General features: G+C 58.7%; 9 protein-coding genes across 9 annotated transcripts; 5 read left to right on the forward strand and 4 right to left on the reverse strand.

The window, feature by feature from the left end:
* Positions 1 to 5,001: 5,001 nt before the first annotated feature.
* Positions 5,002 to 6,872, forward strand: SCHCODRAFT_02752297 (uncharacterized protein; the record flags this gene model as incomplete). The annotated part of the gene is made up of 5 exons (XM_050347258.1): positions 5,002 to 5,382; positions 5,524 to 5,602; positions 5,662 to 5,819; positions 5,915 to 6,770; positions 6,820 to 6,872. The coding sequence occupies 5 exons, from the start codon at positions 5,002 to 5,004 to the stop codon at positions 6,855 to 6,857; spliced, it is 1,512 nt and encodes a 503-aa protein (XP_050198280.1). The 3' UTR covers positions 6,858 to 6,872.
* A 1,051-nt stretch (positions 6,873 to 7,923) lies between these two features.
* Positions 7,924 to 10,175, forward strand: SCHCODRAFT_02553499 (uncharacterized protein). Its single transcript, XM_003028128.3, has 6 exons — positions 7,924 to 8,199; positions 8,253 to 8,331; positions 8,384 to 8,541; positions 8,591 to 9,200; positions 9,247 to 9,389; positions 9,595 to 10,175. The coding sequence occupies exons 1-6, from the start codon at positions 7,942 to 7,944 to the stop codon at positions 10,093 to 10,095; spliced, it is 1,749 nt and encodes a 582-aa protein (XP_003028174.1). The 5' UTR covers positions 7,924 to 7,941; the 3' UTR covers positions 10,096 to 10,175.
* A 64-nt stretch (positions 10,176 to 10,239) lies between these two features.
* Positions 10,240 to 11,645, forward strand: SCHCODRAFT_02077196 (uncharacterized protein). The gene has a single exon (XM_050341701.1). The coding sequence runs from the start codon at positions 10,384 to 10,386 to the stop codon at positions 11,551 to 11,553; it is 1,170 nt and encodes a 389-aa protein (XP_050198281.1). The 5' UTR covers positions 10,240 to 10,383; the 3' UTR covers positions 11,554 to 11,645.
* On the reverse strand, positions 11,397 to 13,660 carry SCHCODRAFT_02077230 (uncharacterized protein). Its single transcript, XM_050341702.1, has 2 exons — positions 13,092 to 13,660; positions 11,397 to 13,034 (listed from the first exon to the last, which is right to left on the reverse strand). Exons 1-2 carry the CDS (start codon positions 13,466 to 13,468, stop codon positions 11,519 to 11,521), a joined length of 1,893 nt encoding a protein of 630 aa, XP_050198282.1. The 5' UTR covers positions 13,469 to 13,660; the 3' UTR covers positions 11,397 to 11,518.
* Positions 13,661 to 14,394: 734 nt separating this feature from the next.
* SCHCODRAFT_02515368 (uncharacterized protein) lies at positions 14,395 to 16,351 on the reverse strand (the record flags this gene model as incomplete). The annotated part of the gene is made up of 3 exons (XM_050343326.1): positions 14,395 to 15,426; positions 15,480 to 15,910; positions 15,964 to 16,351. 3 exons carry the CDS (start codon positions 16,349 to 16,351, stop codon positions 14,395 to 14,397), a joined length of 1,851 nt encoding a protein of 616 aa, XP_050198283.1.
* Positions 16,352 to 17,804: 1,453 nt separating this feature from the next.
* On the reverse strand, positions 17,805 to 19,100 carry SCHCODRAFT_02639442 (uncharacterized protein). Its single transcript, XM_003028424.2, has 3 exons — positions 18,840 to 19,100; positions 18,662 to 18,785; positions 17,805 to 18,613 (listed from the first exon to the last, which is right to left on the reverse strand). Exons 1-3 carry the CDS (start codon positions 19,001 to 19,003, stop codon positions 18,131 to 18,133), a joined length of 771 nt encoding a protein of 256 aa, XP_003028470.1. The 5' UTR covers positions 19,004 to 19,100; the 3' UTR covers positions 17,805 to 18,130.
* A 168-nt stretch (positions 19,101 to 19,268) lies between these two features.
* Positions 19,269 to 19,937, forward strand: SCHCODRAFT_02639446 (uncharacterized protein). Its single transcript, XM_003028130.2, has 4 exons — positions 19,269 to 19,335; positions 19,394 to 19,462; positions 19,517 to 19,712; positions 19,765 to 19,937. The coding sequence occupies exons 1-4, from the start codon at positions 19,278 to 19,280 to the stop codon at positions 19,826 to 19,828; spliced, it is 387 nt and encodes a 128-aa protein (XP_003028176.1). The 5' UTR covers positions 19,269 to 19,277; the 3' UTR covers positions 19,829 to 19,937.
* Positions 19,938 to 20,086: 149 nt separating this feature from the next.
* On the reverse strand, positions 20,087 to 21,410 carry SCHCODRAFT_02671915 (uncharacterized protein; the record flags this gene model as incomplete). Its single annotated transcript, XM_003028425.3, has 4 exons — positions 20,087 to 20,755; positions 20,810 to 20,964; positions 21,018 to 21,096; positions 21,150 to 21,410. The coding sequence occupies 4 exons, from the start codon at positions 21,408 to 21,410 to the stop codon at positions 20,087 to 20,089; spliced, it is 1,164 nt and encodes a 387-aa protein (XP_003028471.2).
* A 399-nt stretch (positions 21,411 to 21,809) lies between these two features.
* On the forward strand, positions 21,810 to 23,142 carry SCHCODRAFT_02515323 (uncharacterized protein; the record flags this gene model as incomplete). The annotated part of the gene is made up of 8 exons (XM_003028131.1): positions 21,810 to 21,924; positions 21,975 to 22,000; positions 22,056 to 22,127; positions 22,234 to 22,289; positions 22,362 to 22,446; positions 22,515 to 22,538; positions 22,599 to 22,846; positions 22,908 to 23,142. 8 exons carry the CDS (start codon positions 21,810 to 21,812, stop codon positions 23,140 to 23,142), a joined length of 861 nt encoding a protein of 286 aa, XP_003028177.1.
* Positions 23,143 to 23,151: the final 9 nt, after the last annotated feature.

The raw sequence follows: 23,151 nt of genomic DNA on the forward strand, positions 1-23,151 counted from the left end.
GCGTCCTTGGAGGCAGTCTCCTCGGCCTTAAGCTGGGAAAAACAATAAATCAGTCTAGTTAGACGAAAAATAACGTCCGACGACGCACCTTCGAGACGATCTCCTGCAGAGATCGCTTCGTGGCCGACAGGCCGCGGTAGAAGTCGTCCGCAGACTCCCCGGGTGCCAGACTGTCCGTCGCCGTGTAGCAGACGGTCAGGCAGTGGGCCATGATCGGCCGCTTGTCATGGACCTGCTTGAAGTCCATGATGACCTGCAACGCTCAGTGTGAGATGGGAGGCGATCAGCGACGATCCGAACACGCACCATGACCCCATCGAGCGCGGCAACCAACTTCTCCTTGTTGCCCTCATAATGCTCGACGACCTTGGCGTCAAGCGCGCGCAGCTCCTCCACGTGCGTTTTGAGATACTTGACGATCTTCCTGGCAGCGGGAAGGTCGCAGTGCGCGACCTCGCGGAGCGCGGTCTTGAGCACCGCCGAAGCTGAAGGCAGAAGCGCAAGAAACTGATCGAAGAGATCGCGCTGGTATTTGTTGGCCATTGAGGGAGATGAAGGAACGAATCGTTGTAGTGGGTTGGACTCATCCGTCCAGCGCGCTCCGATCTTATATCACGACCGCTCGGCCGGTCAGGGACGCGTTATCCGCGCCCTCTGCCGCAATTTCATAAATTTCTACCTGCTCCTGAACTCCACACCGGCGAGGTCGCCGACATTTTTGGTGTGGGGGAGATAGGCTGCCGATCCAGCTCGTTCCACGACGGAGATTTTTGCGCCGCTATCGCGAGCAAGCACGACTCGCTAAGTCGAACCACAACCGGCAGTAGCCGACGGTCACGTGCAGCCCACGCGAGCACGCCGCCGAGCAGCGTCAGTTGTCCGACCTCTAAGGCGGTCGCACAGCACAATTTATTGCTTCTTGTGTCACTTGGCATCACCCTAAATCGCCCAAGAAAGCAAGAAGTACATTAAAAACGGGGATCCTACAACAAGAAATACAAGAAAAGATGTGATGTACAGAGCCCCAAGAAATCACCTATCTAAGCGCGTGTCGCGCGCATTGTCCTCGCCAATCCAGAGCTATCTACCGCATTTTCTCCCTGAGGGAAGCTGCTGGAGTGGTGCGGGTCAGCAAGGATACACGAAAACGACGAAAAGAACTAAAAACGGGACTTACCTCGGCCGAGCGCTCAGAGCAACTCCGCTGGACGGTCGCCAGAGGGTCCCTCCCTCATCCACTCCGGCGTCGGGAAGCGCGAAGGCGCTGCGGGCTTGGGAGAGGGAAGAGCAGGGGGCGCGACGTCGTCGTCCTCAAACTCCTCTTCCTCCTCCTCGGCGCCCGGGTGTTCCGCGCGGCCGTCCTCTTCGTCCTCGACGTCCGGGAGGTGGGTCCAGCCAGGCTGGAGCCCCGAGCTACCCGCCGTCGGCCACTCAGGCGCGTCGTCGTCGCCCAACCCCGCGAGCATGCGCTGCTCGTTATGGGCGCGGATCTCCTCCTTGATGCGGAGCATCTGCTCCTCCTCGTCGGCGAGGCGCTCCTGCTCCTCAGCCTGCTCCTCGAGCATCTGCGCGTCGTCCTCGGAAGGCGGCGAGGTGAGCCCGATCAGGTCACCATTCAGCCCATAGATGGGCGCCGGCCCCCTCGCGATGAACTCGCGATGGCGTCGCTCGCTAGCCTCGTCCTCCGTCTCGACGTAGGGCAGGAGCTCACCGTCCGCATCACGCGGGCGACGGTCCCAGTCTATGCGGAAACGGACGGGCGGCACGACGTCGCGCTCCTCGGACTCGGGCTGAGAGCGCTCTTCCGCCTCCTCCTCCTCCTCGACGTCCGAAGGCGTAGCGGCCTTCTTGCCGCGCCGACCGCGCGCCGAGCTCGGGCCCGCCTTAGCCCTCCCCTTGCCCTTTGAGGTGGAGGCGGCGGCCTTCGTCTGGGAACGCGTGCGCTTGCGCGCGGGCTCCGGCTCTTCGGCCTCGACCTCGTCGTCGTCGGAATCGGTGGCAACCTTCCGCTGTTGAAGCGTTAGCTGTAGCACCACCAATATAATCAAATAAAATGGGAGCGCACCCTAGCGGCGCGCTTGCGCTTTGTCGCGCCCTTGTTCTTGTCGTGCTGGTGCGCCTTCTGCCCCGGATAGCTCCGCTGGGCTGGCGTCGCGGGCGCGCACCCACTCAGCTCGACTTCGCCGAGACCGCACCGCGCTGCCTCGACCGCGACATAGTCGGCGGGCAGCTGCGGTTGCTGCAAGAGCAGCACGTCCTGCGAAAAGTTAGTCCGCTGTGAACCCATAAAAACAACGAGGACTTACCAAGTCCTCGTTTGCCTGTCGCGGCACCCGGTCGCGGTCAGCGCGGCATAACGACGCGTCATGCGTCGGAATCTCGAGCCCCACGATGTTGATCACATACCTAGATGGTGAAAATGTCAGTAGGCGTCACCCAACCATGTCGGAGACCTACCGAGGGCGCGCGATCTCTTGCAGCGCGTACCACTTCGACTTGGGGTCCGATGCCTTGAGGCAGTCGAACAGGAAAAACATCGCCCCTTGGATCGCCGCGGTCGGCGCCCAGGGGCCCGTCTCTCTCAGTTTGCGCGCTTGCGCGATGGCGTCGGACAGAGAAATCTACAAACAAGCGTTAGCAAGCGCCGGAAACAACTTGCACGATGGAGCTTACCAGCTTCTTCTTGAGGATCGTCGCGCGCTTCTTATCGCGCTGGATCCCCCGCACCAAGTTCACCACCGTGGGTTCCTCGCCCTTGAGCAGTGCGCGCGCATCCTTCTCGATCTGGTGGAGCTTTCGGGCGAAAGCTTGGTGCTCTTTGCGCACCGTCGAGTGTGGGCCTTCATTGCCGGCGGTCATCTCTAGATCGTCGTCAGTATGGCCGGCGCGTCGGGACGCGCGTACCAGCGACGTACCTTCGTGGTTCAGGACAAGTTGGAAAACCGTGGGAGATGCGCACGGCCGGCTTTTAAACGACCATGCATGTCCGGAACATGCGGTGTGAGCCAAAAGCTTAATTAGCGCCCCGCCGTCCTCCGACAACTACATACCAAGAGACTGCGGCGGCAGTCGACTGCGAGTCGCCCGACGACCCAGTAACAACACCGAGTCACCCATCCACCTTAACTGACCGAGGACGGTCCAGATTATTGGTGTGGGGGAGATGATACGCCCTGCGGCTGAAAAACGCGGAAAAACATACATAAACAAGCGATATATAGTCGACTTGGTCTAGATTGTATGGGCGGATCCGTATATACTGCACCGACGTCGCGACTGTACAACGGGCGCGTTGGGGGTATTTTATGACATAGAAAACCAGGAGCGCCACGCTTCCTAACCTTCAATACTACTAGTCCGCAGCACTATCCGTCTGCAATGACTGACCAAGGATAGCAGCGAGCTCTTCGGCGCCTGATCACGAGTCTGCGCGTCGTCGATGACATCCTGCGAGTCCTCTGGCGGGCCCTACTTAATCAAGTAGCCGCGCTATACGCGCTCCAAGCCTTCAGTCCTCTTGCCCTGCTGTGTCAAGAGAATCTAGATTATTGTTGGGGCTCGGACAAGCCTTCCTGCTGCTCGCCGTCATGCGGAGACACGCAGAGCACCGCGCAAGCGGAACTCGAACCATCAACGTGACTACACGTGACTTCGGGTCCGAGACCGGAACTTCGGGTCCGAGCTCGTGATCTCGGACATCGCCGAGTTGAACTCCGAACCGAGCGTCGGCGCCGCCAAGCGCTGTCCGCCCCGGCAAGGGCTTTACTCCCCGCGTATCGACAGTCTAGGCTGTACGCTCCCCGCCGCGCAGGCCTCTGAGCCGCGTCGCGCACAAGGGAACGGGTGGAAACCAGGCCGGCCTTGCCTTGGTAAACATCAACAAGTGTGGAATCGCGCCCGGCATCGCGGCGCAGGAGGATACCCGACCAGTCAACCGCTCTACCGCCAGGAACCGCAGTCATTGCGCGATTATTCGGACAGGAGAACGCGCGGATAGGCGTTATAGTTGGATTTTGACTCAGAGATAGGCATTGTGTGTTACCGCGCGGTCTGGACGGCCGAGACGACGCGTTCAAGTTATATACCGAGACCTACATACGATTCGGGGACTTTTCCCGCCCCGCGCAGAGAAGCCCTAGTACCTACACACCACACCAAATAAACACAACCGCGTTAACCCGCACTTTACACATCATAAAAAGCCTGAACTTCCGAGCGCATTAAACCGCCTTGTGAACTTCAATCAAACCCGAAAGCGCTCGTAAGAACGCCGAGACGTCCGATTGCCCCACTCGACTTCTCGCTTCAGTCCAGCTCGTCTGGAACTGGCATAAACAACACAATCTATCCCCTAGTAATATAAATACTCGGACTCGCCCGCTCTCGTAGCGCCTCCAGTCTAGCGTGTTCATTGCTATCGTGGTTGTTGGTGTTTGGTTGTGTGGATCGTCTAGCTAGACTGTACTTCGCGTCCTTCGTGAGCGTACGATCCCATCAGTAAGTACCAACACACCTAGGCGAGCGGGGAACCAAGGAGATCAAACCCAAAGGATCTCCTGATGCCCACTGCCTGTATATATACTGTAGCTATAGTAATCAAGGGGATAGGAGATAACTACTACAGTCATCAGGTCACAAGATCGGTGAGCGATGATGGTGCGATAAGGCGCCATACAGTAGTGGTGGTGGGAGACAGGTAGAGTACTGGCAATGTCCAGGAAGGGGAAGGGATAAATAAGAGAAAGGGAAGGGGGTAGGTTGCCAAAGGGAGAGGAGGAGAAGGGAAGTAGGAGATATAAGGGAAATACACCAGGAATGAGTCATAGGTGATGACTGATGGGGGGTGTCAACACATGCAAATGCCATCAGTCCACAAACCAAACATGACCAAACCAATTGAGTCCACATCACGCTTGTGGGCGCTTGTGGGTGGCATGGATATCCCCTGACAGCGCCACACTAAGTTACACTTGACCTCCATCACACTTGACCTCAGCCACCATGGCCCATATCGTGCAGATCAACAATCGCGAAGCCATCCGCCTTCCTCTTGGTCGTCGCCAAGTACCTCCCCAACCACCTGTAACACCCGTCTTCACGGAGCAAAGCTGGTCGACGCAAAGCTGGTCAACGCAAAGCGGAGCGACGCAGCGCTGGTCGACTCGGACGCAAAGCTGGTCAACGCCCAGCAGCGACGATGACCTACCAGCCACGCAAAGCAGCAATGATGACCTACTGGCCACGCAAAGCAGCAATGGCGACTTACTAGCCACGCTTCTGCGGCTCGATGGCCGGTCGCTGTTCACCGGATCCACGGCCGATCTAGAGGTGGCCTATCTCATTCCTCCTGACCCCAAGGATGCGTCGGAGGTGGCCCGCGTTGTGAGTTTGCAGCTCTTTACTGTGATCACTACAAGTACTGATCAGCGCTGATGGACTTTCTGTGGGCGCATACCTACTTCCTTTGGACGCATACCTACTTCCTTTGGACGCATACCTAACTTTCTTTGGACGCACACTTAGGAAGAGGTGTGCAATCGCCTCAAAATCGGGGGTAACGATGGCGTGTTTCGACTATACGGCCTCATTAACGCCTTCCTTCGTGCATGACAAGGAGTCTCCCTCCTCTTCCCGCCGCGAAGTCCATTGAAACCCGCGCAGTCGAATCATCCCTCCGCGTCCATCTGAACGACCTCGCGACGTTCTGCATCACGCTCCCGTTCGCCGAGCTTTACAGGCTCTGCGATCAGCTCAGGCTGGACAACGAAGAGTGGGCGGAGCGGGTGAAGCAGGATCCCGCTGCGAAGCGGATACTCGGGGTATGGATTCTGTCTGTCCTACGGATCCTGTCTATCCTATCCTATCCATCATGTGCCAACTGCACACCTACGTGTACGCTCACGCTACCCCGCAGAGCCACGGAGCACGCCATTATGCGTACGAGATCCAGGAGCTGGCGTTCTACAGGCTGTCGCCCGCGTTCCTCCCAGACGACGCCGCCATCGAGATTCTGCCCGGCGAAGGGCGCACCCTCGAGCGGCCGTGCCAGGAATCTGCGCCTGGTCCGAGCTCTGCGCCGGCGCCTGTCCTGAACCCTGCGCCTGCCCCCGTCCCGAGCCCTGCGCCTGCCCCCGTCCCGAGCCCTGCGCCTGCCCCCGTCCCGAGCCCTGCGCCTGCCCCCGTCCCGAGCCCTGCGCCTGCCCCCGTCCCCACAAAACCCTTCTTCAAAAACGAACTCATCTGCCAGTTTCCCTATCCCCCGTCTCATCGGTCGAAAAAGGACAAGCTGTCGCCTCTCGCACTGCTCATCAATGCGCACTACAAACTGCAGACGTACCTGGCGCGGGAGCCTGCAAGACGTCGGCTGTTCCACTTGGAGCGGTACTGCATGTGCTTGAATCGCTTCATGGACTCGTTGTACTTCGTGCCATCTCCGGGACCTGAGGCTTCATCTCCGGGACCCGAGGCTTCATCTGTTACCCCGGTCGCCGAAAGTAAAGGACCGTCGTTGGCGGACGCTGGCGGTCGCAACATCTCGTCCGACCGCGATGACGCCTTCGAGACGCCGGACGAAGATGACCTGATCAACGGGCTTACGACCGAGGAAATGAGCCGAGTCATCCGGCAGGTGTCCAACCCCCGTGCTACAGATGCAGCGAGAGCGCAAGCGGCGATGCTGATGTTTGGGATGGCGGGTCCGCGTCGGGGGTCGAGGGCTGGTCCGAGCCGGGAGTCGAATGTTGGTCCGAGTCGGGACCTGAGGGCTGATGGTGAGTCGTAGCGCGTGCAGAGCCTAACGCGAATGCTCACGAGAGACAGGTGCCCGACAGCCTGACGATCTGTTTCGGTGGCTGTGACTCGATGCGCAGAACTCACAGCCTGTTGTGAGTTCTGCGCCGTCGGCTGTGAGTTCTGCGCCATCGAGCCCCTCTACTGCTATCCTCGCCGCGTGTCCGTGCGTGCATCATCCTCACCTCCACGCATCTGCCCCGCCCACTTGTGCTCTGCGACGCCCACGACGAAGGGTGAAGGGTACTGCTTGAACTGACCGGGCTGTACACATATGTGTAGCACGCCTACAGGCAATCGTTATCCATCGTCTTTGGGGCCTTTACCACTTCAAGCCTGGGGTAGTTCACCCCGAGGCTAGTCCCCCGGCAGGCGGTCTTCTGGTGGACCGCTGCGCGTCTCCAGCGTGTCGAACGTGCGCACAGGCTCGAGCGTGAGCGCATCATAGGCGTGGATCGCCCCGCGCGCGGAGCCCGTGGCGATGACGACGCCGTTGGACGAGATGGCCGTGACTGCCGAGTCGTGCGCGTCGAATTCGCGGAGGGGGGAGGTGAGGGGGAATGGAGTGGTTGATGACGGAGGATGAGGGGTAAGTCGCCGATGAAATTGTCGCCGATAAAATTGTTCTCTTGGACGCCGATGGAGCTGCCCCGATCTCGGATGGCAACAGTGCCGAGGTGGTCGCCGGCGGAGACGAAGACGAAGGAATGCTCAGTGGGTCACCCCTCGCTGAACCCGCCTCTCCCCAGCGTGAACGAGTCATGGAGCGAGCATCGTGGATGGATCACTGAGCGAGCGTCGCGGACGGGCGCATGAGTGAGCGTGGTGGATGGGTGCTGTATGAGGAGCAGCATCGTGAAGAGTCTAAGGATGGGTAAGGTCGGGAAGATGGGGCAAGGTGGGCGAGAGGTCTTGACGAGCGTGGCGGCTGGGCAAAGGCGACCGAGAGCTGCGAGGGCCGTGTGGGGAATAGGCGATGGGGGTCATGAAGAGGAGGAGCTGCGTGAGCGAGCGTCAGAGTGCACAGCGTTGCAAGTTTGGGGACGCGTCGAGGTCTGATCCCAGTGTAAGACGCCACAAAATCCGGTCCAGCTTACATATGTTTGGACTGCAAAGTCATGTCATCACTGCATACACTTACTTGACTCCACCATGGCCCACATCGTTAAGATCAACAATCGCGACGTCATACGCCTCCCTCTTGGTCGTCGCCAGCTACCTTCGGTACCTCCTGTCAAAATTGTCTTTCAGGAGGAGCAAGGCTGGTTAACGCCCATCGGCGAGCCCCACGGGCTGCTGCCCACACTTTTGCGGCTGGATCGTCGGTCGCTATTCACTGGATCCACTGCCGATCTCGAAGTGACTTATCTCATTCCTCCTGATGAGGATGCATCGGAAGTGGCCCGCGTTGTGAGTCTGGCCTCTGTTTATGCGATAAGCGCTGACGGATTTCGGATGCTCAGGAAGAGGTCTGCAATCGCCTCAAACTGGGGGGCAATGATGGATCATATCGACTATATGGTCTCATGAATACCTTCCTTCGTGCGTAGTGGCTGTTCCTTGGGCAGCGCGGATTTTGGACACCTCTGTGTAGTCGAATCCCCTCTTCGAACTCATCTGGACGCCCTCGCAACGTTCTTGATCACGCTTCCGCTCGAGGAAACATGCCGTCTCTTAGATCAGCTCAGATTTGATAATGACGATTGGGCGGCGCGAGCGAAGCGCGATCCCTCTGCCGAGCGCATCCTGGGTGTATGGATCCTGTTCATTGCTTGTATCCATATACTCACGAATCTTGTAGAGGTACGAACCTCGCCGACACACGTACGAGATCGGAGAGCTGGCCTTCTACGCACTATCGCCTGCCTTTCTTTCCGATGACGCATCCGTCCAAATTTTGACCAACAGCTGTCGGACCCTTGACCGGCCATGCCACAGCCCTGTTTTTGCTACGAAGAAGCCCAGATGCAACGGGTTTATCTGCGAATTCCCCTACCCCCCGTCTCACCGAGCGAAGGAGGATAAATTGTCTCCCCTTGCGCTGCTCGTGAACTCGCACTACAAACTCCAGACCTACATGGCGCGAGAACCCAAAAGTCGCCGCAGTTGTCATTTGGAGAGCTATGCCGAGTTTCTGAATCGGTTCATGGACTTGTTGTACTTCGTGCCGCCTGCGGGACCGTTGTACGTCGTGCCACCTCCAGGACCCGGGGCGTCGTCTGGGGACCGCGATGTCACTGATTCCCTCGAGATGCCAGACGAAGAGGACCTGGTCAATGCGGACAAAAAGGACCTCATCAACGGGCTGACGACTGAGGAGATGAGCCAGGTCATCTGGCAGGTGTCCAACCCTCGTGCCACAGATGCAGCGAGAGCGCAAGCGGCGATGCTGATGTTTGGGATGGCTGGTCGTGAGTCATAGCGCATGCGGTGCCTAATGTGCCGTAGCGCGCGCAGTGCCTAACGCGAATGCTCATGAGAGACAGGTGCCCGACAGCCTAGAGAGACAGGTGCCCGACAGCCTGACAATCCGTTTCGGTGGCTATGAGGGATTCGAGGTCTCCAGAAAGAATTTGCTCACCGGTAACTCTCAGAAAGAGGTAAGCCACAATATGAACATGACTAAGCTCGTGACACCACAATTCCCAGCCTTTCTTGTGATAGCCTCTAGAGGATCGCGGCGGTCCAGCAGACCGCCTGCCGGGGGAATAGCCTCGGGGCGGGCTACCCCAGGCGTGAAGTGGTGAAGGCCTCAACGGCGATGAATAACGGCTGCCTGTAGGCGTGCTACATATATTCGTACAGCCCGGTCAGTTCATGCAGTACCCTGCACCCGCCGTCGCGGGCGTCGCATCCTACTCGGCGGAGGCTTCACCCCCTCGTCCGGTCTCTCCCTCCTCTTCCAATTCCCCCCCCCCCCCCCTTCCAGACCGCCGCCCCACGCTGCTCGCACGAGCTGAACTTCACTCGCGCGAGCGCAATCCCACTTGTACGAGCTCGACTTCACTCGTACGAGCCCGGCTTCACTCGTACGAGCCCGAAGTCACTCGTTCGCGTCCTCCTTCACTCGTCCGTCTCCTCCTTCACTCGGTCGTCTCCTTCACCAACCTATCTCACGCTGCTCGTTTGACTCCCTCATCCTCGCTAGAGCAGCAGCGTTCGGCGCATCGCTCGAGCAGCGTCCGGCGCCTCGCTAAAGCAGCGTCCGCTGCCTCGCAGCATCCCGCGCATCGTCTAGCTCGACGCTACGAGAGTCGACGACCGGCCGGTCAATATGTTCTCCATGTAGAGTACTTTCAACTTTGAGGTCGGGACGATGAGCGCGAATGTCGATAGCTAGCCCATGGGCTCGCGGTGATAGGGTGACGACCGGAAGTGGCAGAGGGTGGCGACTGGAAGTGATGGCAGTGCTCGTATCCTCCGTCTGCGCGGAGCTGATGCTACTACTGCTACGCGTACACAGGGGTACGCATACTTACTAATTTGAATTGAGAGATACTTGTGAGACCACATAATCATAACGCGTATTGCGCACGCCGTCCCCTATCCTAAACAGCCTCGCCCCGACTCCTCGCCTCCGCCAAACTTAGTAAGATGGCGTACCGCAGGTCGTCGTCCATATCCTCCAAGTCTTCGACAGACGTTCCAGATGGCTCGGAAGGAGCCCCGTTCGCCGTCGACGCAGCCCAAGCCCCGGCAGGCGCAGACGATGAAGTGGGTGCAGGCTCAGACGATGAAGTGGATGCAGGACCCGAAGCGGATGCAGAACCCCACGCGCCCTCCGCGGACCTCGACGAAGGTGCAGCGGTCGACACCACAGCAGGCGCCCTGGTCGACATACCGGCAGGCGACGCCCTTACCGGCGGTGTGCTCGTGCCCGACACCCGCCTCGTATTCGAGCCTGGGGTCATCCTCAACGGCGTGCTCCACGCCGAGGGCACCGACGACGGAGGGCTAGACGAGAGCGGCGGGCTGAAACGCACAGACGTGGAGGGCAGGCTGGGACGCACAGACGGAGGACTGGGACACACAGAAGACGAGGGCGTATGCGGCGCCACCGGCGGAAACGCGACCTCGTCGTCCAGGGTGGCGACTGCCAAGGATGGTGACGGCGGCGACGTCAATGCCCAGGCGGAAATGGCCGGCGGTGATGCCCTAGCGGAAGTAGCTGGCGGCGACGCGCGAGACGTAGATGCGAGGTTCGAATGTCCAGAAGGAGGGATCGGACGCCCAGCGGAAGGCGACGCTCTCTGCCCGCCCTCCGCATCCGTCCGTCCACCTGACGAAGAGCTCGCGTATGATAGCGACGAGATGCCGGACGAGCCCGGCGAGTCATCCACGCCCGCCGGAGACCCGTCGTCCGCGAACGACCCAGCGTCAAGTTCACCGTCAAACACGCCCTCGTCAAATGCACCGCCACCGTGCATAGCCGACGATCCATCGCCGTACATCGAGGAGGACGGCCGCTCATCTGGCGCGCGCGCATCCCCAAACAGCTCCTTCATGCGCTCCGCCTCCCGCTCCCTCTGCGCCGCCTCCTCCCGGCTCAGCATCATAACATACTCCAGCGCCTCCGCCTCATCGAGCCCCAGCGCGTCCATCTTCGCCTGCTGCACACGCGCCTGCTTAGGCACAGCGTTCTTGGATCCAGACGCATCTCTCGCGGATCCGCGTGCGTCCCAGGCCGATGCCATCCCCTCCTTGATCTCGATTTTCTCTATGGGTCATGTTAGCGCTTTAACCTTCCCAGACGGAATAAGCTAGCCCACTCACGTTCGTACTGCACCCTCTCCCTCCACGCTCGGCCCTTGCCCTTCGCGCCGACCATGACATGGCGCTGTGATTTCGGCACCTTCCCCAGCTGCCACGCCAGGACCTCATCTCCAACGGTGGCGAGGAGCATCTCCCTGCTGTTCTTGTCGCTGTTCTTTTCCTTGTCCTTCGCTATCACCTGCCCACTCGAGAAGGCGAACGCCGACACCGCCGACAACGGGCTCGCAAATCCGCTCGCGCTCCGCGTCTCCAGCGCGTCGAACGTGCGCACGCGCTCGAGGGTGAGCGCATCATAGGCGTGGATCGCCCCGCGCGCGGAGCCAGTGGCGATGACAATGCCGTTAGACGCGATGGCCGTGACTGCGGAGTCGTGCGCGTCGAATTTGCGGAGGGGAGAGATGATGGTAGAGTATGGCGAATCGCTCATGATGAGCGTTGACGAGTTGCTAGTAGTCGCGGCGCTTGCCGATGTAACATTCCAGGCGACATTGCCAGCCTTGCTCCAGTCGTAAATAGCAACAGTGCCTAGGTGGTCGCCGGCGAGGACGAAGGAGTGCTCGGTGGGTTCGGCGGTGAAGAAGGGCGTGACGCTCGTGAGGCGGAACGCTGGGTCGCCGAAGGTCGTTATGCGAATGTCGGTGAGACCGACGACAGCGATGCGATAGAAGAGCGGCTGTTGACGATAGGCGACTAGCACCGTGTGCTCGGGCGCCGCCTTGTCGGCGTGGAAAGCGAGGACCTCCGGCAGCGCATCCACAAGGTTCTCCGAGGATGGCTTGGGCAACGGACAGGGCACGCGGACGACCTCGACGTTCTCCGCTTCCACCCTTGGGGTCCCTGCGTCCTGCGCGTCGCCCAGTACGAAGCCGCGCCAGATTAGGATATCACCATTCTCCATAACACAGGCAATGAAGCCCCTCGCCAGCGCCGAAACGACCTTCGCGCATTTGATGAGCACAATCGCGCGCTCGTCCTTCGGCGACGTCCACAGGCACTGGACAGCATGTCGCTTCTGCCAGACCTTCACTCTGCCGTCGTCGGCCGCGGACACGACCATATCCTGCTCCCAAACGACATCGACGACGGCGCCTTCGTGAAAGTCGTCGACGCGGCATAGCGAGAAGTCGGCCGCGACCTTCCCTTCCATCGCCTTCTTCGCGACGACGATCGCCAGCTGGCCATTGCGGTAACCCCAGGCGACTCTCGCTGTGGCGCCCTCGGAGGTGAGCGCGCATGCCGTCGCATCGGGCGCAAACTCGAGGTTAGGGTTGCCGATCCCTAGCCCCGCGCCGCCGCCTGAGGCGCCGAGAAAGCCCTTGACGACCTTGCCTGTTAGCGGGTGCGATCGGGCGACGATCCCGTAGCGCAGAGAGCACGTCAGGAGGCCTCCGTTGGCGAGGGGATGTATCTCGTTCACGTAGGAATGCACCGGCGAGTGCACGACGGTGGTATTCCGCGAGCGCTGCCAGCGTCTGCGAGGGGGGACCATGTCAGTCGAGTGATGAAGAGAGACCGATCGGGGGACGTACCCCCGCATCTTGTGCCGATAGGCAAACTCGAGTCGCCAGCTCTTCTGCTGGCGCCGCAGGAGCAGCGCCGTCTCATCGCTGAGGCTCGCCTCGGGACCCACGCCGAGGAACTGGCAGAGGAAGGCGTGATACCACGTACTCTCGTCCGCTACGTGGGCGCGCAGGAGCCTGCACGTCTGGCTGAGCGCATCGAGCGATGGGGGATCGAGGTACGCCGTGATATGCGTGCGCGACTCGGGCGGGAGGTCGCACAGAAGACTGATCCTGCGACCGCCATCGACAACTTGCCGGTGTCCATGCTGGTTCTCGGGGTGCGAAGCAGTAAGCGGGTGTTTGGTGGTCTCTTGTCTGGTTCTCTGGTTAGGGCTATGGCGCATAAAATAGGTGAGGGGGAAGAGTTGGGGTTTGGCGAGCGCCGGCGAAGGGGCGCTACTGCTGGTGTCGACGATGGAGGTTCTGATCAAGCAATGAAATTGGCGATGACGCGCTGTGACTATCTCGCGTGGGATCCACAAGGGGTAAGTCGAACCGTGACATCCCTTGTGCTACGGGCCGCGTTCAGGAAGGGGAACTAGTGGGAGAAAGCCGTCAGGCTTCAACGTTCACCTGACATAAAGCATAGCAAACCAATAGATAGACTTTTCATTTTCTGGGGAACTTCTACCACAGCAGCCTCTGCCCGGGCGGGTTCGTGAGTTAGTACACTACGCATAAGTGAGTACCGTAAATAAAATAAGCATGCGACGATAGCAAGCGGGGGTCTATATGTACAAATAGTAGCGATAGCGTGAGCAGAGATCCAGCAGAGGACGTTGGCAACCAGTTGGGTATGTAAGGAGAGGGTGGTGTCGGGATCCGGGAGCAGCGTCGGGATATGGCCGACATAATCGAACCAGTGTCGAGAGCAGAGTCGGGATCCGAGGCAGCGTCAGCGGGGGCCTACTGTGGGCTGCCGACGTAGAGGAGAGGTAGCTGGAGAAAACCAAGAAGAGTATTGTCCGCATGTTCGTGAATGTTTGCGGGCTGTATGTGCGATAAGAACCGGAAGGGAGAGGAAAAGGATATGCAAGATCCACAGAGGAAGAGAAGATTCGTATATACATTCGTCGAAGGGAAGGCCGGCGTAAGTACAGGAAACAGTTGGAGAGGGTCGCGATCAGTATGTACACCTTTGGTTGAGTCCCATGGTGAAGCAGAGTCCCGAGAGTATACAAGTGGGGGACAGGAAAGCATGGCACATAAGGACATGTGCCTCAGGCACTCTATAGTCGTGGCGGTGGACATGAGCGGCGACAGGCGAGCCTCAGCTCTCCGGCGGCGTGCGAGGTGGTGGCATGTGTGTCTCTGTGCTCGTCGGACTCGACATGAGCTCTTCGCCCGTGGCCGAGAAGAACGAGTTCGTACTCCTCGACGACGCCGACGGATGCGTTCCGCCCGTCCTGCCACTCGCCCGCCCCATACTGTCCGCCCGGCTTGTGCTCGACTCCGCGCCTCGACTTTGCCGCCCGTCCTCGGCCAGCGCCGCCTCGAGCCCACCTCCCGCCTCGCTCGTCGGCGTCATCGCTAGCGCGTTCAGGCTGTTCGCGCGGCTCCGCCCACCTTCGCTGCCGCCCGTCTGCATGCTGAACATCGTTGTCCGCGTCGCGGGCCGGCTCCACCCACACTCACGCGACCCCAGGCTCTCGATGGTCGGCATCCGGCGCACGTAGCCGTTCAGCACCCGCACCAGACCGTCGGGTGGGTACGGCCGCCCGAACTCGTCGCGCCCGATGAACGGCGTCCCGCCCTGTAGCGGGTGCGGCTGGTAGCTGGCGTCGAAGACGTATGGATCGAATTCGCCGTTGCGACCGTGTAGGAACTCGCTGTCCGTAGGCGAGTGCTCGTCCGCGTGCATCTCGCTGTTGTACCCGAGTGCAGAGTCCGGGCGCGCATAGGCCACCGCATCGTCAGCTTCCTCGGATATCTCGGCCATGAGCGTGCGGAAGCGTTCGGCGAAGACTCGAAGCTCTTGGTCGGTGTCGTTGTGGGATGCGCGCGGGGTCACTACCTCGTCAGAGTCTTCCTCAGAGGGTGAGTTCTCGCCCGTTGAGAGGGATGTCGCGGAGTGACGATGCGAAGGTCCTCGATCCGTAGCGCTCTTCGCAGAAGACGCCGCTTTTCCATGTGATCCATGCGAGCGTCTGTCGCGTCGCCGCGGGGTTGGCAGGTCAGTGAAGGGAGTCGAAACCGTCGACTGAGTCATGTGTGCCGCGTTCGGTTGACCTTTGAGATTGCTGAGGGTGAGTGCAGGTCGCCGGATCGTTTGAAACTTGTAGACGACTCTGAGGTATATGCCCTGGAAGCACAATGTTCATCTATGAAGTTCGAGAACGCGAGCGTGAGACTCACCACTATGGCAAAGCTCAGAACCAACCGCATTACGGCAAGACCAAGGTATGCTTCCCAAGTTGGCGGTTCGCAGGACCCGCCCGTCGCCCAGAGAATGTCGACATCGAGATGGCAGCGAAAGGAGAGACTGACATCGATATCGGGCGAATTATGCCAGACGTTGACGAGCGCGACGTTCACGATAGTTGGGATGGCAAAGAGAAGGGACCCCGTGTATGCAGCGACGTTCTCTAGCCGGAGTAAACCCTTCCAGGAGACCGTAGGCACCAGCAAGCTTGGCATGGCGACACATAGGCTCATGTTCAGCATGATGAGCGCCGCGGAGACCGTCGCGCACGCGCCCATTGCAGCCGTGAGCGCTCGAGGCACCGTCCCCCAGTAGTGCGAGAATGCCATGAAATACCGAACAGCACTGTAGACGCTCCATACGGCTGCAGCAATAAATCAGCCTATAATGTCTAGGAAATGCACCCGCGCCACGCACCAACGATCGCCTCAAGCGCAAGCTTTATCCACCTGAACCGTCGCAAGCGCCGCCGCGCCGCGCTTTCCCAGAAAACTTTGCGGTCGCCAGGGCTCGCCGGATCGCCCTGCAAAGAGAGCGCCTTGTCCCACGCCTCGGGCGGCGCGTCAGGGTGCTTCGGCTGCCTGGACAGGAGCTCGAGGTAGGCAAGCGCCTCGCCCGTCTCTGCGCGCAGAAGGGGCTCTGTAGGGTGCGCATACTCGCCCGCGCTCGGCGTCAAAGTCGGCGTGCTCCCCGAGCGCGCGCGGTCGTGGTGCGAATTCTCCGAGTTGCTCGCGGACGGGCTCAGGGACGGCCCGTCGTGGGTTGTTGGCGAGAAGATCGCGTTGTGTAGGGACAACGCGGCCATGGGGGAAAGGTCGCGGTCGGCTCGTGCATATAAGGCTGCGCCCTCAGTGAGGCCAGCGACACTGGAAGTGGCGAGGGAACGTGGGAGCAGGAGCAAAGAAGCAGAGCCGCGTTGACCATTGAATTACAGCATCCATATCGGTCAACGCGATGAGACGTTCTCGAGAGATCAAATTCAGTGTGATCATCACTTCGTCAACGATCATGTCCCCGCCACCCCCGGACGGGGACGACGTTCAGCTTGGACTCAGATGGAATGGAGGGCAGGTACTTCTCCAAGGCTGTGACGTCCTTGTCTGTAATGGTGAGCCAGTGCTTTCTGAATGTTAGGTCTTTTGGACGAGTCGGTCTTCCGCTAAGCCTTCAGCACTTGAAGTTGAAGCAAAGCAGAATTCAGCTGACCGCCGCGCCCGCCGCCACAACGAGAATGCCGGGGCTTCGTCAATCGGCATAATCACTGCGTAGCCTGCGCTCAGCAGGCTCGGAAGCGATCCTTTAGCTGACCGAGCGCTAGCGGTGTTCGAGGCGCTAAAAGACAGTCAGCTGGTGATTGTGATGGTATGGGGGAGGCTATACGCTCTTGTAGTCGACGTAGATTGGACATTGGTGTTGTAGTTGGCAATGCTAGATATGATAAAAATCCATACTTCCGGTGTAAAGGCCGCACTATGTGCGCGGCATGGCGTAGAGTGGTCGTCATCCATTGATGCTTGCGCTCTCTTGGGAGTCGGCTCCATGCCGCTCGGATGTCTGCCGCTTCAAGGATATGGCGAGCAGTCGGCGTATGAGAGCATATGAGATGCTTAGGCCGGGCGGTGCTTATCTCGTGTCGCAGCGGCGCTTGTCTACCTGCGAGCTACAAAATAGGTAATCCTCGCACTTAGGCCTCGACCGGACGCGTAGCGTCAGGAAAGAAGTGTAGCATACGAGGCGACTGCTCTTCGTTTCTCTGAGGAAAGTTGTGGTCAAGCGAGCGCAGGCTTCGTAACGAAAACGCGCGGGAAGTGCAAGAATTTCCAGGTCGGTGTCATCAGTCGGGGTCCATAATCAGTGGGCCAAATAGCAGCTGTAGCACAAGTGCTCAGCAATTCATCGCGTTTACTTTGATGCCACGCACCCCTATGCTGGCCTTTCACCTGCGAGAGCTGGGTATATGCGCCCTGCCGTATGAGCGGGAACTCTGACCGGCGCTTCTGCACCTCGCGGGCTTAAGTCTCAAAGATATCGAGTGGACCCCAGAGAAAGTTCGATCCTGATCTGTAAGGTACATGAGAGCAAGAACCAAGAACGGGGAAACAGACGCAAACACGCGCCCTGCCAAAAGTCCATAATGCACGTGACCGTAGCTTCGGAGCGCGTTCCGGGCCCGGTATCTCCGTTTAGGACGGATCAATCTCCTCGATCAATCGTCAATCACACCTTGAACTCAAACAAAGCAAACAAACATGGTCAAGGGACGGTTGAACGGGCGCCATAAGAGCGAACTGGGCTGCGTTGCACTTGTCATACAAAATTGTGTATACTATTTCGGACCGCTAGCGAGGACCAGAAGATCTGCGTATGACGAAGTATCAGATACAAAGCTAAAGAGGGAGGCAGCACATGCGTAGAGAAAGAGGTCGAAATGGATGCGTTGCAATGGTTGCCCAGGGAGTCGTCGGCAAGCGCCAGCCTATCCGGATTGGCTCGCGGCGTATGAGGAGTCTGGTACGAAGGCGAAACGAGTGACATATCGTGCCACCGCAAGAGATGGAAAGGTACGACGCTCCCCGCGAGGCGACTACGCTGCAGGCTCCTTTCTTTTCTTCTTCTTGGGCTTCACAGACTCGCCGTCGCCTTCGCTCTTCCGCTTGGCCTTCTTCGTAGGTTTGCCAGAAGGTGTAGGATCGCTCGACTGTTCCGTCTTCTCGGTGGACGATGCGGCGGGCGCCTTGGACGGCTCATCGACGCCAGACGGCTTCAAGAAGACCGGAGGGCTCGGCGCTGATTTCGCAGGAGCCGCTCGCGCGCCTCGAAGATCGACGCCGATGCCCGCGTTCTCACGAATCAGATCTTGGACCGTCTTCGCATTGCCTGGTATCTGGGAGTCGTCTGTTGCTTCGTGCCTCGAGTCTTTCCGCCTCTTTTTCAGAGCGCTGAGGCCACTCTTGGGCTTGCCGGAGCGGTCAGAGTCCCTCCGAGAGGGAGAATCATGCGATGATGGGTCTTCTGCCTTCGATGTCGACGCAGTTGCTTCCTCGGACGGTGTCGGCACTTCGGGAATCTGACACATAGTCAGCGTATGAACAAAGAGACAGAGTGGCCCACGCACCTCCTCCTTGACCAGTTCCCCATTCTTATATCTCCTACGCCCTTTGATAGGTGCCTCCGCACCTGCAGTCTCCAGGACCGGGTACAAGAACGGAAGGTACGAATCTTCCAACGATACAGCACTCCTGCGAAGACAGTGGTCAGAGAACACGCATCCAAAAGCCATACGTAAGACGCACGTTGAGCTGGTCTGCCCCCATCCCTCCCTCACCTCCTTCGGCACCTCCCACTCCGCCTCATCCTTCACCTTCGCGCGCTCGATCTCGACCTCTTTCTGCTGCTTCGCGCGCTGCGCATTCTGCATAAACTTGAGACTCAGGATGCTATTGCTGAGTTTGGACATCGTCGTCGTCCGTCGCGCGCGCGAGAAAGCAGCGGGAGGCCGAAGGCGAAAGCAGGCGCGAACCTCGTGGCGGCGGGAGGAAAATCGCGCGGGGCGCCAATCGTACGTAAGCAACGCGTGCCACGTGCGCCAGACGCGGTCATTAGACGCGATTCAAGTGACGCGCTCGTCGACGTCATGGCGGGGCGCTACTTGAATATAAGGACAGCCGCAAATGAGATGGACGGCGTAATCATCTCACTCAGTGACCAGACCCATCTCCATAGTTATCACCATGTCTGACGAATACGGCTCGCAAGGCTTCGGCAAGCAGGGCTCGCTTGTGAACGAGAGTGCGTCCCCCCCCCCGACCTCCCAGCCTTGCACCCCAGCTCACACATCGTCCCACAGCTGCCCGCGACGAACAGACCGAGCGCGAACTCACCTACAAGTATAGCAACTACCCTCCACTCAACGACAGTGCGTCCTTCCGCCATCTGGCCCATCTCTCTCTCACCCCGATCTTCGTCACAGCGACCCAATCCGGTGGCTACAGCGCCGACGAACGCGTCTGGGAGCGCGACGGGCAGAAGGGCCGGCTGCCGCAGAACGGGCTGATCGACCAGTCACTGGACGGCGGCGACCTCAAGCACGAGTTGCAAGACGCGAAGCAGGGGAAGGATGTTGGGACGCGGCCTAAGACGGATAACTTCGTCGGGGAGGGCCCGAGGTGAGGGTATGGAGATACGGGTGTATGGACATTTCCCTGAGTCCATCCTCAGCTACGAGACTAGGAATGAGGCGCAGCGGATGGTTGACCAGCAGGTCAAGGAGAAGCTGGACTGAAGCGGAATCTTGTAATGACATTGTAACATCAACACTCACGGACCCATAATGTACATGTATCTCCATATGAAGACAATTGCACTGGCAAGTTATATTGGCTACTAGGCCCTGCACAGATCTGGGGTCAGCACAGATTATACGGACCACAGTTGAACAAGTCCAGGTGAGCATAATCAAAATTGAATCAAAGGACATGCGCTGCTCGAACCTGATTCTCCTCATCAAAGGGTTGTCGGGCAGCCGATGATCTGCTTTGAATCAGCGTCGCGACAACCAACAATCGGGCCAGAACTCACTGCCAGCCATCCCGAACATCAACATCGCCGCTTTCACCCTGGCTGCATCCGTAGAACGGGGGTCGCCAGCGCGCCAAATAACGGCGTCCATCTCCTCGACCGTGAGACCGTTGATCAGGTCCTCTTCATGCAACCTCTCGTGTAGGGCGGGATAGTTGTCGGGATCGCCAGGGTGCACGGCATCGACGGCAGAACCCAGCCAGTTCGAAACCCTCTCCTTGGAATCGACGGGGCCCGACGTAGCCTTTGGCTCCTGCGACGGCACGAAGTATAACATGTCCAAGAAACGACTTGTAAACTTGAAATACTGCTCCAGGGGGAAGCATCTGTGTCTTCTAGGAACCCTCGCCATGTACGCCTTGAGTTTGTAGTGCGCGTTCACAAGTAGCGCCAATGGGGACAGCTTATCCTTGTTCTCTCGGAGAGAGGGAGGGTAAGGGAATTCGCATATGAGTTCGTCGTATATCTGGGGCTTCTTCGCGACGGAAGGCGCGTTCGGGCATGGCCGCTCGAGTGTGCGACACTCGTTGGGCAGGATTTCGATGGTCGTATCGCCAGGAAGGAAGGCGGACGATGGCTCGTAGAAAGCGAGATGCCCTATTTCGTATGAATACAGACGAGGTTGGTGGCTCTGACGGTGATCGTGAGTATATGGTTATAACCGATAGATCAGCATAATGCGTACGCCCAAGATGCGCTTCGCAGTGGCGTCGTGCTTCGCGCGTTCTATCCACTCCTCATTGTCGAGCCTCAGCTGGTCGCTGAGCGAGCAGAACTCTATGAAAGGGAGCGTGATCAAGAATGTCGCAGAATCGAGATGGACCCGGAGCGATGATTCAACTGGAGTGAACACTTAGCACGAGCGTAGATCCTGAGCAGCGAGTGGAACGCACGTAGAAAGGCGTTCATGAGACCGTCTGTTCGAAATGACCCGTCATTGCCTCCAAGTCCGAGGCGATTGCACACCTCTTCCTGTGCAGTTGATCTTCAACTCGAGGCGATCTACCGTCTAATCCTCCACTCACAACGCGTGCATTTTTGGACGGATCCTCATTTGGCGGAATGAGGAAAGCCACCTCAAGGTCAGTTGTAGAGCCTGTGAAAAGCGACCGACGGTCCAGTCGTAAAAGTGTCGCCTTCAAGCTGGAGTCGTCGTCGCATGGCATCGAGAACGAGCTCCCATCTTGAACGACGAGAGGTACGGCAGGGAGTGTTGACGGCAACTCAAGAGCACCGAGGGGAATGCGAATAATTTCGCGGCCGCTGGCCTCGACGACATGCGCCATCAACGCCAAAGTAAGCTCGCCGCCCAAACTTTACTAGATGGATGTGGGCTCTGTCGACACGAGCAAGACTCGGAAGAAAACGTATGTCAGTCAACCACGCTCTGCGGCAGCCACCGAAGCTCCTGTTCGAGACGTGGCCGCTGTCACGAGTTCCAGGTCAAAGGGTACGGCAGGAGTATGAAGCGAGGTTTCTGGGTAGCAGCACTTCTGCGGAAGAGCCAGCGCGTGTGAGGCGAGGAATAAAGGCAGGTGAGTCTCAGCGATGAAGATGATTGTCGCGGTCAAGATTAGTTCGGCAACTGCCGCCCCATTGTTCGAGACTTTCATTCCGTCCGTGACGCGTCTTGCTACCTACCGTCAACATCCTTACATCGACCTCTCTCCCACGGGATATAAAACATGGCATCTTCTTCTAATCCTTTGATAGAAACTATCGCGAGGCATGCTGTCCCTCCCAATGCCAGCTTCCCCGAGGGAACGGGTGTTTACTATATTCCCAACTTCGTTACTGTACGTCTCAAGGTTGCGGATAGTCTCAGCTCGAGCTTGATGTTGGATAGGAAGATGAAGAGGAATATCTGATACGCAAGGTTGAGCTATCTCAAGAGAAATTGAGTTGACCACCGACGCGTCGCCTCTCTCCAGATCCAGGAATCACCAACGCAAAGCTGGAAGCAGCTGAAAAATCGGAGGCAAGCTTTATTTTACATAAAAGATGTTAAGAATGACCATCCATTTTCTCCAGGCTGCAACCATGGGGTACGGTACCACCGCGCTGGGGTAAACCGACCTTCATCTTACTGTGCCTCCATCAGGCGGGGAGATCACGCCCAAGAATGTGCTTCTCGCTCGAGAGTTACCTGCTTTTGTCACGTCCTAGTAAGTCATTTTTGTCGTTATACCTGAGTCTTTCTTGGTTTGACCGCCAGCGCCTGACTTCCTCCCTTGCAGTCCCGATGTCATTTCTCGACTGAAAGCGACTGAGGCGTTCGAAAGCTCTCCTCATGGCCAGCCAAACCACATCATCATGAATGAGGTATGAGATTGTGGGCCTGCTTTCTAACGGAATGCTAACTGACCTTCCGCGTCCTTTTTTGCGCGAAGTATTGCCCAGGGCAGGGGATCATGGTGAGCAATCGGTCTACATCGGTCATACACGTCGTCGCTCACTTAGGCTGTCCCTGGCAGCCCCACGAGGATGGTCCTGCATACCACCCCGTCGTAGCTACAATATCACTCGGCGGCCATGCTGTCTTCCACTACTTTCGCTACGCGCCGGAGGGCGAGGGCGATGCTGAAGATGCCATAGGCGCCAAGGAGTCGTCGACTACAAATCATGGCCGTCGCATCGATCCCAAGCCGGTCCTCACTGTCCTCCTCGAGCCTCGCAGTGTCGTGATCACCACCGGGACGCTATATAAGACACATCTGCACGGGTGCGTTGCTTCGACGAGACTGGACAAAGCAGCTGTATAGCTGAGATTACACCCCTCCAAGTATCCGCGACATCACGGAGGACGCCTTCATGTCGGCCACCCTCGACAGCGGCCCTCGTCTTCCTGACCTCGACGTCCAGCTTGACAACTGGGACCTTCTGGCCGACAAAGAACTTAGAAAAGCCATCAGCGAAGGCAAAACAATCCCTCGCACGACTCGATATAGCTTAACCTGCCGCGACGTCGCTCGCGTCTCCAATGCCAGCAAGTTGTTGGGCGGCATGGGCAAGCGGTAACACGAGGTC

This window comes from Schizophyllum commune (assembly GCF_000143185.2).
Source record: "Schizophyllum commune H4-8 unplaced genomic scaffold SCHCOscaffold_11, whole genome shotgun sequence".
Classification (NCBI taxonomy): domain Eukaryota; kingdom Fungi; phylum Basidiomycota; class Agaricomycetes; order Agaricales; family Schizophyllaceae; genus Schizophyllum; species Schizophyllum commune.